The 15,516-nt window shown below is 46.1% G+C and overlaps 1 protein-coding gene across 1 annotated transcript in view; it reads left to right on the top strand.

Annotated features, from left to right (window-relative positions):
- HHLA1 (HHLA1 neighbor of OC90) overlaps positions 1-11,564 on the top strand; it is a 31,413-nt gene extending 19,849 nt beyond the window's left edge. The window contains exons 12-16 of the mRNA XM_008515531.2: positions 2,012-2,080; positions 2,404-2,478; positions 5,885-6,041; positions 9,843-9,925; positions 11,521-11,564. Coding sequence (XP_008513753.2) covers positions 2,012-2,080; positions 2,404-2,478; positions 5,885-6,041; positions 9,843-9,925; positions 11,521-11,564 — 428 coding nt within the window. The remainder of the gene's footprint in view (positions 1-2,011; positions 2,081-2,403; positions 2,479-5,884; positions 6,042-9,842; positions 9,926-11,520) is intronic.
- The last annotated feature ends 3,952 nt before the right edge of the window (positions 11,565-15,516 follow it).

The raw sequence follows: 15,516 nt of genomic DNA, 5'->3' as shown, positions 1-15,516 counted from the left end.
AGAGACCTTGCCTCCACGCTCACCACAGTCAAGGGATCGTAAAGCTCATCATTACTGGGCGGTTAGTGTCCTTGAACTTGACCCTCCTCCCGCTGGGCCATACTCTCCTGAGGGCCTGTGTCTTTAATCCCCAGTTCCCACGAAACACAAGAGGCCTTCAGTAAAAGTTTGTTGAGTTACCTGGATTTCTTGAGAAGTAGAGGGGAAGGAGCAGATGAATTTTAATGGGCGTAAATATAAAGTCTTGACTTTAGGCTCAAAATCTCAATGGCACAAACACGTCTGGGAATGCAATTTCAACAGCTTTATTCAGTGAAACACCTGATATCTTTGCATAGGGAAAAATAAAAGCTAACAGGCTTAGGTTCAGCCAGCTGGACCACGGCCACCAACACAGCCCTGAGGCTGTGAGCTCTGGTCTTTATTTCAGACAAAGCAGGGTTGAAATCCTCACTCCACCGCTGGCTGTGTCTTTAGGCAGTTTTCTTAATCTCTCTGAGTCCTGGTTTTCTGGTTTTCTCGTCTTTGAAATGAGGGAGGCGATACCTACTTTCAGAGTGGCTATGATGATTGTTAAAGTAGGTGATGGCCGTAAGGTGTTCAGCTCAGCATGTAGCCCCTCGGAACCGCTCAGTCAACAGGAGCTCCTGCTAAGCTGCCCCACGTGCCCATGGTGGCAACACGGCGGCCAGCTTCAGGAGATGTGCTGGGGAAAGGGTCATGGCCAACAGGACATCCTCTAGAGGAGCGCTTGTGCCTGCTTTTGCCCTAGCTCCCTATCAGCTCTAATCTTCTGCGATCCTGTAGTCGTTCAGTTAACCTGTCAACAGCAATCACAGACAAGTGAACTCTGTGTTCGGGTTGTGGTTAAGACTGCTCAGTTTCTGAACTACACAGAAACACACCTGGGCAGCAAGCATCACTGGACGCCTTTTGTGTTTGCGGGCTTAGAGTCCAGTGCCAGAAGGGGAATCCAAAGAAGATGCTGACCTGCTCTAAGAAAATGATAAGATTTTCCCATGTGGTTGGGTCTCCTGCCTGCAGTCATCTGTAAATGTGTTAAGCTTCCCATCTCTGGTACTAACGTGGCGGTCCCCAGGGAGTGGAAGCAGTGTTTAATTCACACAGTCCTAGCAGAGGAGCATAATAAGTAAGAAGCAGCCTGCTTCACCCCTTATCCAACCCCTCTGTGTCATCCCCTAGACTCCAGCCGCAGCAAAAAGTACCCACTGCTCACTTCTTCGGGTTGTTGCTTGTGCTCTTTCCTCTGCCAGGAAAACCCATTCTCCTCACTAAGCACAGTGCTTCTTCTGCCTCAGAGAAGATGTTGCCCAATCCCCAGTCCCCATCCTCTGTGCTCATCTTGCATGTCAGTCTCACTCCTTTTCTCCCACTTAACCACACGAGTGAAATTGCCTGTTGCATCTTCCTCTCCCTCATTCCCTATAAGGAGGCTGCTTGGCTGGTTTTTCCAGAGGCCAGAATCTTGACAGCAAGAATCATGTCCTAAAATGGTCCTTAAACCAGGACTTTATGAACATGATCAAAAGACTTGTTGAGATGAGCTCATGCTCTATCATGAAAATGATGGGCCATTTGTAGGGGTGAGGAAGAGCCAAGGTGGACACTAAGACTCAGATGAATGAAGAACATATTGTTGTCTTCGTCTCTCCACCCAGGAGCACTGTGCTTGGACACTGCCTGTGAACACCATTACACTCCCGTGCAGGTTCATCATTTCATACCAGTATTAGCTGGTTTCCAATGGCACCCAACACACTGTATCATAGTCCCTGATGGGACTTGCCCATTTCCTCCTCCTTGATGCTGGGACTGTCTCCACTGTTGGTTTTATTTCTTAGTTGTTTCTGCATCCTCAACACCCTACCTGGGATCTGGCTTAATAACCAACATTGGTTGACTAGGGCAGGACTGGTGGCGGGGGGTTTCTTCTCCCGATCAGGGGCCCTGAGAAGACATGCGGGCTCACCTCTCTCTCATCTCATCCCAGGAACTCTCACCCCTGGCACACAGACTCCGAGTCCAACCAAGGCACCGGCCCCCAAATATCCACAGACAGGTAAGAATGTGCTGCTGGAAAGAACCCCACTGCCACAGAGCTTAGGGGCAGGGGCGTGGAGAACAGGGGTGCCAGTAGGCAGACCAAGCTGGTTATTATATTTTATGGGTTCCAGTAAGAAAAGAGGCAAGAAAAACTAGTTTGTAAGCCTTACCGTGCTGCTAAATTGCCCTGGGATCTTGGATAAATCACTTCTTTCTTGGCTACAATTTCCCTCTAGATTTGAAGGATCCTTTATCCTTAACTGTCATGATTCTCTGGTGTGTGCAGGACCCAAGGCCATTTCATGTTGACTTTTCTGAGGCCATTCTTGCCCCTTGTAGGTGATCCGTCTGCACCGTGGCCGGTGACCCCCGGAGAAGAGCCAGCCCTGGTCCCAGGACCCCACCAAGTGTCAAGTACGTACCAGCGCCCTGTCACTCCCGTTGTGTTTGTTTGCTTTGGACAAAGTTGTGTAGTGTAATAAAAAGAAGTTTGTTGGGTAAATTTAGATTCAGACTGCTGAGATTCACATCCTAGCTCTACCATTTACTGGCGAGGTGGCCCACAGCACGCAATGTGCAGAATTCAGTTTCCTTAGCTATAAAGCGAGAATAATAACAATTATTGTGGGTACAGAAAATGTCTTTTTTCCACGAGGTTTTGTATTAAGTAAGATAATGGGTGTGAAAGTGACTTGGAACTACAGAGCCCCATGTAACTTAATTCAATCAAGCTTTACGGAGTGAATGCCTGCTGAGAAAAGTGCTGTGTGCTTTGCAAATGGAAGCTGTTCCTATAATGAGCATGATGTTGGCAGAGGGCAAGGGAGGAGTAAAGGACAACTCCAAAATTCAACCCCCGCTCGCTGGGTGCAATTTACTTTTATTCCATTTAAAAGGATGCCGTGCCTTCCCCATCCCTGCACGCTTGAGTCTCATGGAATGCTAGAGGAAATCATTTCCTGGGCTTCTATCTGGTTTCACAGGACTCCTGAACGAGGCTCAGGACTTTGAGTTTCTGTGGTTTGTGCAGCGTTTCCCCATCTTTTGGATGTCTCACTCTCCTGTTTTCTGTTGAGCCAGTTTCCATAGGAGAGAAATGGATACAAAGTGAGTCTTTCAGAGCTGGTGGAGTCCTCGGGCCCCTCCCACTCCTGGATGCCTTTCTATACTAGTTTCCTGAATGTTCCCGGACCATCCAGTCATATGTCAACGGGGCATTATTAAATTCCTGGAGCCCTCACAGTCTCCTTTTTCATATCGCCTAAGATCTGCCTCAGCCGGACGCTCACCCTGCAGTGAATGGTGAATGGGCCTTTCAGACACAAAGGCGTGATTATGCTACCAAAGGAAATTACAGCCTTTTTTTTCTAGGGGTTCTAGAGAAACACATTAGTGGTGCGGATGGGGGCAGTTGTCAGACTGAGTTTTAAAAAACAAGTTGACTATATGTCTATAACTTTATCTGTATCCATCTGTCTATCTATCTATATAGCTCTATCTCCCTCTCACGCATGCTATCTCGCTCTATCTATCTATCCATCTGTTCATCCATCCATCTATCCATGCATCCATTCATCCACTCATCCATCCATCTATCCACCCATCCATCCATCTATCTACCCATCCAACCATCTATCCAGCCTGGCAAGGGTGAGATCCCCAGGGCCATACCAAGGAGTATGGATCTCTTCTGAGGCAAGTAGGAGTAATAATCAGATTTGTGTTGCAGAAAGGTTTTCTGGCTGGAAAGTGGAGACTAAAGGAAGGAGAGTGGGAACAGGGCTGGTGGTGAGGAGACTGTTGTCCTAATGACAGCCAGAGATGATGGGGGCTGGAACTAGGAGGTGACTATGTGGACAGGGAGTCTTGAGTGATATTCAGGAGACAGAATCAAGAGAAGGTGATGATGGTGGAGTGAGTACCAGGAGGGAACCAAAGTTCATGCCCAAGTTTGAGTGAGTGTCATTTCCTGACATGGAGAAGCACAGGGGAGGTTGGGAAGGAGGGACGGGCATGGGAATCCAGCCTGAAGAATGTTAACTGTTTGAGTGGTAAAGGAGGTGGTGACGAGCACAGGCTCCAGCGTCCGATCTTGCCAGAGTCACTACCTGCTGTAGAACTGATCAAACTGCAGAATCACTCAGACCCTCAGTATCCTCTTCCATAAAATAGTACTTCTGATACCGGCCTCTCATAGCTGCCTGATTTTATGAGGAGTCAATGAAACAATGTATGTAGAGAACTTAGGAAAGTACCTGATGCCTAGCTGTTGCTGAATAAATGTTAGAGAAAAAAGTCATGGTATATTTATGAAAATTGACCCATGTTCTGGGGGGGCTTAGTGTTCTAGTTGACTCAGGATAAAATTTGAAATACGTTTCTTTTCTACATGTTTTGCTAATCTTTCTCTAACCATATGAGCCTTTTTCTCCACTTTAAGAAATATAGAGCTGCTGAATTCTAATTTTCAAAAAAGTAAAAACATGACATTAAAATATGAAACAAACACATGTCTAAGATGTTATTTGACTATGAATTAATGAGGAAAACAGGGAGATGTTGGGATTGGTTCAATGAAGTTTGAGAAATAGGGATTTATATAGTAGGTCAAAGGAATTTTGAAATGAATTTGCTGATTGACATCTTCCAGCAATAAACTCTTTTTTTTTTTTTACTGGACAGAAATCAATTGCACCTTCATTCATTTACATCGCTATGGACAGGAATTCTTTGCATTGCCCTCACGTGAGAATCATTTACATGGCTATCAGTTAACCTCCACCCCTTCAGAATTGTAAAACCACCTACTCAATAAGTCAATTAAAGGCTCACCCCCCCATAAAACAAGATACTCCCCACAGAGTCTGCTATACAACACCCAGAATTGCACCAGAAGGACGCCCTGTAGTTCTTTTTGCATATTTCCAGGTTTTAGATCATTTTTCTTGATATTGACTAGTGATTCTTTGTTGGAAGATTATTATCAATATCCTAATATAAACTTCAGGTCACTAGAAGGCGAGCTCTGTGGGAGGAAGTCTCTTTTCCTTCTTATTCATTACTGTAGCTCTAGTGTCAATTAGCCTGCCTGGCATGCAGTGGATGCTCGATAAAGTTTTAATGAATAAATCAATATTAAAAGTTATGATTTATTGTTTATTCCATACCAGGAACTTTGCAATATGCTTTGTATAAATTGTCTCATTTAATCCTCCCAGTCACCTAAGGTGACACATATCCACCCCCATATACACAGTCACACACACATGCACATACATATACCCATGGACAGCCATGCAAACCACATATACCCATGTGTGTACACATACGCACAGGCATATACCCATTCACGCACACACACACATGCACACGTTCACACATACACATGCACACATATGTCCTTGCACACACATGCACACACATCCCGTACCCTCTGTACCATCAAGTTACTCTCCATTTTCCCATCAGCAAACCATTCCCTTGCATGATGCTGAGTCATCATGTGCTCTGTCTCTTACACTGGAAATGTCTCCACCTGATCTATTTCCGTACGCTGTTTCAGATCCTTGTTTAATATTTCCTCCTCAGTGAACCATCTCTGATTTCCTTCAGGAACTAGATCCCCACCTCTCTCCACTTGTCTCTTGGAACCTACTCAGCAGCTTTCCCCGGCAATGGCGTAGCAGCACTGTGTTTGCCTGTCTGTCTCAGAGGTCCCTGAGATCAGGGGCAGGACTGGAAGCACCTAGCACAGTGCCTCACAGGGAAGAAGTTTGCTAAACTCTTGTTGATTTTAATGGTCTGGGATTACATTTTCTAGGGTGTCCTCAGCCATTCCCCAAAGAGGAGGCCATGACAGCTGCTCCTCTCACCCTGGCCATCCAGAAGCTCAACCCTTGTCTGATGGAGCTGTGCCGCTTTTTCCAACAATGTCTCTGCATGAGCCAGAGGACAGACCCCAGGATGGAGGCCATGAGGTAACCTGGGCCAGCTGCTGCTTTTCACGTCCGGTATTTAGGGGCTTCTCGTTCTGTGTGGATTCTTTTCAGGTCACAAGGTGGCCAGGTGCTAAATAACCCACAGACAGGTGACAGGTGTCCCTCAAAGAGTGGTCTCTCCAGTAAGTCCTTTACTAGACTGTCACCTCTTCGAGAGCCAGAATGAAACCTCTTTCATTTCTGGGTCCCCAGAACCAAGTGCAGGACTTGCTTGACACAGGAAGTTCAGTTGAGTCAAGTTGAGTCAAGTCTAATCAAGTTGAGTTGAGTTGAACTGAGTTGTGTCACATATGGTGGAATGATCACAGAGAACTTTGAGTGGTCCCTGAGCCCTAATGCCCTCAGCCTGGTGAGATTTGCGAGAAGAAAATAATTAGAGAACGTGTCCATCTAAAGTCTAGGTCTTTCACAAACCCCTAGCAGTCATTTGCCAGCCAAATGAGAAGATTGTCAAAAGAAAATAAGAAGGCAGCGTCCATCTTCTATTAAGAAGGTCTAGGTGTCGACATTATCCCCTGCCCTGGAGTGCAGACATACCATCTTTTCTTCTGGGATTTATTCTTGGTTGTAGACCCAGAACCAAGCCACGTGGAGGAAGACTTCTGCTCCAGTGGCCTGGGGCCAATCTCTCAGATCTTTAAGGTTATTTTCAGAATCTACTCGTGATCCTTCAGCTTTTCAAATCTCCATCATCCACTGGCTCTGAGCCCCAAGCTCAGGTTTGCAGCCTTTTTCCATCCCCCTTTTCTGGCCCTGGTCTTGGTCCCTCAATCAGTGTGGATGTTCCACCTGGAGAGGAAAATAAGAAAGATCCATAGACTGAGGGTGACAGCAAGCAAAGTGAAGGCATTTCTCCACTGCACGGGCTGATGCTACAGAAGAGAAAACTTTTGCAACAATACTTTCTTACAGGATCAGCCCACTATCAGAACCTTCTTCCACTAACTCTTTAAATCAACAACGTGTTTTGAGTCTCCACCGTCTATCAGTTATGCTCTGTGCTGAGCCACAGGAATAGAGAGGGGAACCGGAAGTAAACCCAGAACCTGAGGACATCATAACAGAAAGGAGGAAATGGTCATAAACACAAGTTAAAATATGACATAGTAAGTGATAGAACCAAGTCATGCACACAGGCAAAACCTATTAATCTCATCCCCTTGGGAAAAAAAATTACCTTGAAAAATCTATATTGCAAATATTGGCTAGAAGGATAAACAGGGAAGGCAGAAGTTTCCAGAAAGAAGTTTTGAGTTTAAATTTAGAGAAAGGAAGCCTCTGTAAACCTGAGCTTATTTTTTCTTTTCCCTGTATTTTAACTTAATAATGAATTTTTCTATAAACTCATAGTACATGTTGAATATGGGCTAAGAATAACAGAGTGGGAGGCTGGCATTACTCAGTATGTTTGTTGAATAAGACAGCCCCTGTGATCAAAACATCATGGTTTAGTGGGGAAGTTGGCCATGTAAAGAGACAAATCACAGGGAGGTATGACAAGTGCAACAGCAGATTCCGAATATGGGCTGTGGACCCCAGAGGAAATGACTAATAGGGCTTGATGGAGGAGCAGGAGTTTTCCAAGCGTAAAATGGGAGAGGCCACTCCAGGCAAAAGGAAGAGCGTATGCAAAGATGGAGAGCGAGAGGCAGCCTGGAACATCTTAGGACCACCAAGACGTTCAATGTGGCTGCAGCAAAGATGGAGGCCACTGTCCTTGGCGTATGTCCCTATTCAGGAACACTTTGTCCTTTCAAGCACCTGGTTAGCGCTTGCAAGGTTTTGATTTTTTCCACAGCTCCAGTTGCTTCTCCCGGCTTTCCATTCCCTCCTTCATTCTGAACAGATTGAGCTCAGTCTCCAGGGTAGTTTGATAGCCTCTGTGTTTTGGAAGCAGTTTTTTGTGGTTGTTAGAAAAAAAATCTTGTCAAGCTGCACACTGTCAAGTCAGCAGAGAGGGAAATGGGACTAGGCCACAGAACCAAGGCCCTCAAAGCTAGGAAGTGGCTTAGCATGCTGTAGGAGAGTGGGGTTGAAACCAAGCAGACCTGGGTTTAAAGTTAGGCTCTGACACTTATAAGCTATGTGGGCTAGTCATTTAACCTATCTGAATTTCAGTTTATCTTCAAAATGGATATAGCCCAGTCTACATCCCCAGCCACGTGTTGCCCAATTCCAGGAGCACCATTCATGTAGAAGGGTAGCAGCCTTCTTGCCTATGTTGCCAGATTGTGGTGAGAAGAAATTGAAATGAAATGAAATCATTTCTCTAATTGGTCCTGCACAGCCTGGAAAGCTGCACTCAGTGGTTGCTGACTGATGAGGATGCACTTGTGGTTGTTGGTGCACTGCTCTCTTGTTCACTCTCCTAGCCAAGCTTGAATTCCACCGGTAGCATCCTTGACATGTTGTAGCTGTGGCAACAAAATTCCTAGTGGCCATGTCAGCTGTTGAGCAAGCTTTTGAGATGTCATCTTGAGAATATAAGGTCACAGGCTCACAGCAAAAGTAGCCCTGGTGGTATTCATCACTCCACTCGACTCTCAGATCCATTCCCTGCTCTTTCTCTAATCTGCTCTGTAATGAAGGGGGTTGACTGGTACATACTACATTTCCCAGAATACCTTGCCAGCCAGCTTCCTGTTTATCCAATGGGAGATATTGGCAGGAGATCGGAGGACAGTAGAGGGGAGAAGCCAGAAATTTTCTCCCCCTGTATTTCACATTGAACAATATTTCCCCTGTTGGTTCTTTCTAATCTCTTTTTAGGTTAGAGTTCTTCTAATCCCTTTATATTTAGTTCCCAGTATTAAATTCGCTCTCTAGAACCACCTGGGTTTGTTTTTTCCCAGCTGGGCCTTGACTCATCTTGGTCTTGTTGTCTACTAGAATGGCAATGTGTTCTGGCATGGAGTGGCTTACTTGGGTTAATTCAGGATGTCTGGGCAAATCGGTTCATCTCTGTGCCTCGGTTTCCTCAGTTTTGCAGTGTCTTGTAAATAGAATGTGATAGAACCTGGGAAATCTTTACAGCCAGCTTTACTTGAGAAGTTAGTCACTCCCCAGAGCGTGCTAGCATCACAGAATGATAGAGATGGAAGAGAAATTAGACAGTGATTAGCCCAACCTCCTCATGCATCAGGTGAGGGATTAAAAGGGAAGCAAATTCCCAGACTCCCACACTGAGCTGGTGACACAGCCCGCACTGAAAACTCTTCTTCCTAATAATGTGATCAGTGCTCTTCTCGCTGAAGTCCTTTGAAGGAATCCTTGCAGCCACAGCCAAGAGCAGGATATTATTTTGCAAAGTATTTTTTGCAATGTCAACTATAACAGCACTGCCCTCTTACTCCATTTCACACAAAAAACCAAATAAATGAACGTCATCATTTATTGAGCACCTATTATAATAAGTCTGGCACTGTTCAGGAACTTTGCAAACGTTATCTCATTTACTGCTATGAGAACCTATGAGTGTAGGTTCTATTATTGCCTTTTGTTTATATGTGGAAAGATGAAGGCCCAGAGAATTAAGAAATCAGCCTGAAGTCATACATTCTAGTAAGTGATGATGCTGGGACTAAAAATAAGTCTTGTTGACGCTAAATTCTGAGCGTTCTCCTACTCTGCCTCATTTGCTACTTCTCCTCCCACGCCCTATAAAGATGGCAGGTGGGTTCTTTGCGCTGAATACTTGGCCATTGTGACTTTTTTAGTCTGATTGTCTTCTAACGGCCACAAAAAATAGTGATTGCTCTCAACTCTGATCTAAATCTTTAGGTACTGTCTTGAATACTATTCCTGGTTTCTGAAGAATGCAACATACATCTGTCAGAGGGTGAAAAGGTTGTCCCACTCACGCAGTAAGTACACAGCTTGACTATGTTGTAACTTAGCGATGAATGCATTATATGCAAGAGTTCTAGGACTCTGAGAGATTTTCCCGCCTCAGCAAGGAGCCAGTAGAGAGAGGTGGAGCTCATCTAGTTCGTCGTTAATTCTAGACAAAAAGAGTCTAGAGTATGTCTGATTCCCCTTCACCGAACAGTTTGATGTTTGCAATAAGGTATAGAAAAAAAAAGCAGGAGTCATCCTGACGAAGCAATGCTGCTTTCTGTGTGATCTTGAGCAACTTGCTTCTCCTCTCTGAGTCCCACGTGAGCTAGAAAGACAAACAAACAAAGAAAAATCAAACAGAAGACAAACCCCGTGTAAACACTCAAATTCCTGCCCAAAGCAAAATGGATACAAATAATTCAAGGAAAGAAGGCAGCATGAGGTGCTGGAAGCGGGGTGTATGGTACCTCTCTCCTCATCCTGGTGGCGTCAGAGCCCCATCTACTCTCAGGGGTGCCAGACATCAGCTTTATTCTTTCTCCCACTTTTGCAGACAAAAGTGGCTGATCTAGTCTGTCGGGTCCCAAAACCAATGGTTTGGCCATTTTATTGTGCCATCCACCTGGACTATCCGGTCTAAGGGATTCTGGCCTTCTAAAAGTCATGGAACTATACTGAACTCTGTGAAAAATCCCTGCTTAATGTACCCCAAATATAAGCTGGGTGTTCTATGGCCCAGTCTTGGCAATGTTTTACATTAAAACAAACGAACAGTTTAGCCACCCAATCCTTCCTTGTGGGTCTTAAAGAACATCAAGTGGATGCATGATAACACTTCTTAGAAACGCTTCCTCTTCTTCTTGCCCTCCATTAGCTCTCGCTTCCCACAGCTACCATCTCAAAGACTCTATCCAAGCTTCATTTTCCAACGGATCACTCACTAACACTCCTAAAATCAAACTTTCTGGCTCTCCTCTATTTCCACATCCCTCCTCTTGTTTATTTTCTCTTCCTTTTGCCTCTATGCTTTCTTCTCTCTCAAACATAGCTCCCTTAATTCTTGTGCAAATCCATCGCCCCACTTCTGCCTTCTCTTTCTATCGTTGCCTTTATTCTGCAGCACAAAAGCCAAGCATCTGCAGAGGGGAGGTAGGGGGCTCAGTAGTCAAAGATAGAAATCCCTTAACCTGCTGTGGGGAGAGGGGATAGGAAATCTTGCAGCGACTTATAACTGAATGGCTCTTCTTTCGTCCTTGCCACATTAAAATCTCTACACAAACAATGTATTACATTTACTGAACAACATATTAATGAGTCTAGATTAGCTTTATGCAAACTGGGAAGATGAGGTAGATACAGCTGGCTATTAGAAAAACATCACTGGGCAGAGAATGGAGAAATGAGGGCTGCTCCCGACTCAACTTTGCTGCTAATTAGCAAGAGGGTCTTGCACAAGTCCTTTCTGCTCTCTGACATTGACTTTGAGTAACTCCCTGTCCGGTGCATTGCCACACACTTGCCTTCGGGAAGAGCCTGGGCCATCACTCTTGCTGTCAGAATTGATGTCTCTGTAGCATTTTCTTCTCAGCACCTTCAGTTTCCTCTTCTTTTTTTCTTTCAGCCTTAAAACAAAAATGCCTTGAGAATATCTGCAAGTCCGTGTGAGGCCTTGAAAGAGCAATGGGACCTAACAACAATGGGCAGCATCTCTCCACCCTGGCCCCTGGCCCAAGTTGGCTGCATTGCAGAATTCACCCAGGCTCCAGCTAGATCATCAATTAATTGAAAGCAATCCCTTTTGGAAGTAGCATTTCTTTCTCTCCTGTGAATCTGTTTGAGGTATTGAAGGTGGAAGATGACATGTTAGAGGCCTCACAGTTGATGCAGTAATGCCAACTCCCCTGTCTGCCCCAACGTCACAGAAACCTGATATCTATGGCCAAGAAACTCCCATGATGCTTGCAGCAATTCTGAGACTGGAGGAATGGGGTTGAGGTGTGACATTAGCAGGAACAAACCAGTCCAGGCACTGAGACTCTGACTAGAACCTAAAGTGACTTAAACTTGGGACTTTAGGAATGCAACACAAGGATAAACGAGGAAAACTGAACCCGTACCCTGGGAAGATTCACATCCGATTTCTCTGTATAGTTTACTAGAAGTTGGTTATGTGTGGCTAATCAGATCTGCTGTACCATGGGATCCAGATAATCTCCCAAGCCCCCTAAGTAGGAGGTGATGAGAACCTTATCTCAAAAGGAGGAGGAGAGAGTTGTTCTTGTTGATGTCTTGTCTTGATTCCTCTTGTGTGCCCACCATACTTGGGGGTCGAAGAGCACGCTCAGGTTCAATGATTCGCTAATAGGACTCATGGAACTCAGAACAGTTGTTAGATTCACATTTACTCTTTATTACAGCAAAAGGACACAGACCCAGATCAGCAAAGGTAAAAGGCACAGGGCGGAGTCCAGGAGAGCCCAGACACGAGCTTCCGCTGTCCTCTCCAGTGGGGTCCTGTGGACGGCACTTACTCTGCCAGCAGTGGTGTGTGACAACATTTACAGACCATTATCAACCAGGAAAGCTCATCTGAGACATGGAGTCCAGATTTTTATTAGGTGTTGGTCATGTGGACATGAAGTGCCCTCATGGCTGACTGTACGTGGTCTCCAGCCGCTCCAGAGGTCAAGCCAGCACAGCGTGACCTGAGGCCCCAACTATGAATCACATCCTTGGCTTAGACTATCTGGCATGGCCCAAAGCCCCAGGTGGGGAAAGACATTCTCATCAGGCAGGATATTCCAAGTGTTCAGAGGTGGTCTCCCAGGAGCCGTCCAAGGGCAGAGCTTTCTTTGGAAGTTGCGGGGTTGAACATCGTAGCCCTCCTGAGTCAGCCCTCCACCACACACCCACTCACTGAGGGGTCCCCTTATTGTATCAGATCCCTCTCTACTGTTTCCACGTCTGCAGTTGCTCCAATATCCCTGTAAATGCTGAGTCAATATGCAAAGCATTACTAAACAGGTTTACTCTTTCTGGTGGACCCACAAGGACTGCTGAGTCCCTCACTGTGGGGACAGCTTCCCTCTCGATGTGTCTGGAGCCCTTGTTCCACTCTTTCACCTTAGTCACTGCCTGGCCATCAATCTTCCACCCTTTTGAGATCTATACCTTCTCTTTGGTGAGAAAAGTCACCTTCCATTTGGGGTCCAAGTAGAGACAGTTTTCCCCATTGGAAGACACTTGGGGGCCCTTGCACCACCTGTGAACAACTGGTCCTTGGGGAGGCAGAACTTGAATTTTGGGGAGAGAAGCAGCCAGATGCTTCCCTGTCTGGCCATACACAGAAAGATTTCTTTTGAATCCCCAGAACTCTTGAGAGACACTCAAAGTTATGCAAATGTAAAGCTCAAAAACAGCTGTTATCATGACTTTTGGGGCCTGCAAAGGGCCCTCTAGTTTACTGAGGATACAGTAAATTTGCCAAGGCAAAGGGACTCCAGTTTGGATCGGAATCAAGAAAGGAGCTCCATTCATTAGGTGTGGGTTAATCTGACTCGACCCTCTCTGACGGATGAAGTTGATGTTAATTAAGGATCTTTGGCAAGAAAGGATCCCTGAAGTGCCCTGAAGGGTAATTTATCATCAGGGAAAGTAGGATGGACTGATGACTTGGTCCCAACACCCCAGCTCTCTGCTTGTGGGGAAAGCCCATGTGGACCCAGCCACCCCATACTTTGGGGATAATGACTGAGCGTGACTATAACTTTTAAAAGCCCACATGCGGATGACCTCTGAGGCCCGCGCAGGGGTCTGACCTCAAAGCAGAGACAAAGGCTCAGAGTGCCATATGGGACTGGTTTTCTAGGATCACACTTTCTGTCACAACAGCAGCCACAGCAGGTGGAAAATGGGGCCAAGAGCAGACTGACCCGAGCCTGGAGTCCTCGGTCTGCTGGAGTTTAAGAAATTTGAGCCCTCCTGACTGAATAAGTCCTGATTTGGGGATGCTTAGGGCAATGAGGAGGCCTCCCGGGCTGCTACCATTCAGGAGCTCCTGCCAATTTGTACATATGTGGCCACCAGTGGTTTGCTGATGAGGTGAAAGAGATGGGACAGTTACTGTCCCCCAGCCGAGGAAGGAGACAGTGCATTTACACATGTAACATCATTAAACAGGATTCTTCCTGGAGGCAAAGGCACAGGTGCATTTCTGTCTGTTTCATTTATGACCCAAAGACAAGCTAAATTGGCACGATAAAGGGAGGGAGGGGAGAGGGAGCAGGGGCTTGGGGGGGGGGGTGCGGAGAGAGGGAAAATGGAAGAGGAGGAAAGGTATTACGTGTGTGTTTCTTAGTCCCGTGTGTGTTTCTGTGGGTTTGTGTGAGCATGTGGCTGTGTCTGCCTCTTCTGAATAGTTGCACTCGTGTTGAGGGTTTGTGTGAGTATGGAAATCGGATGCTTTTGTAATACAATCTGTAATTTTAAACTCTCCTACAACAACCTTTTTTCTCTTCTGTCTGAGTTCTTGTGAAAACCTCACTCTCACCCCACTCCACCAACAGAGAGAGAGAAAGACCAAGGTTCCTGGGACACACTAGGCCAGTGGTTCTCAATCAGGGGTGATCTGGAGCCCCCAAGGGATGTTTGGCAGGGACTACAGACATTTTTTGTTTGTCACAACTTGGGGTGGGGGACGGCTACTGGCATCTAGTGGGTCAAGGCCCCACAGGCCACTAAACATCCTACAATGCACAGGACAGTCCCCACAACAGAAGATCATTGGCCCAAAATGCCAACAGTGCTAAATTTGAGACACCCCGTTGTAGGCCACGCGGAGAAAATGAACCTTCTCAAATCCCCATGAAGTGTCTAGAACAACATACCTATGCAGGGTATTATTATGCCTTAGCAGTGAGCAGCAGTTATGCCCTGGAGATGCTGAAAGGATGGATTTTGTTACATTGGACCCCACATCCCCATTAACTTAATGCTTTAGGAGATGGTGTAACTTGCACGCTAGTGAGAAAGGACTAGGGCACGTAGCTTTGTTCCTCAATGCACATGAGACACAGAACAATAATTAATGATCTATAAACAAAACTTCAGGGCGCAAAGACAGCTAATTATTTGAAGCAGCCCTTCTGTGGCTTCTGTAAAGGCTCAGGGCTCCCCAGATTTAATCGCTGGAGGAGCCCTGGTTCTCCAGGAGGCAGTGGTAGAGTGATCAACACAGAGCGTCCTCAGCCAGGCCAACCAGTAAGCCAGGAAGGACCATCACATGAGCCAGACATATGCCTCAACCTCGAAGACCCAACTTGTGCTGTGTGTACAATGGAGCTAATGCTCCATCTCGCTGCTGCAGAGATGAGAAGGAGAAAATCCTGTAAAAATATTTGTGGTGCATGATAGGTACTCAGTAAGTGTTAGTCCTCCTTGTTAAAATCTAGAAAGGGAACAATTCACAAGGGGGCTACAAGAAAGAGGAGAGGTGGAGCAGGGACTCACTGAGCCCCCGCTGCCTACCGCGCCCCTTCCCGGGCTCACCTCACTCCCACAGTCCTAGGGGGATTGTCCCCATTTAGCAGCTGCGGGAGCCAAGACTGAGCAGTGACAA

This window comes from Equus przewalskii, chromosome 8 (assembly GCF_037783145.1).
Source record: "Equus przewalskii isolate Varuska chromosome 8, EquPr2, whole genome shotgun sequence".
Classification (NCBI taxonomy): Eukaryota; Metazoa; Chordata; class Mammalia; order Perissodactyla; family Equidae; genus Equus; species Equus przewalskii.
This window is presented reverse-complemented; position numbering and strand designations above follow the sequence as displayed.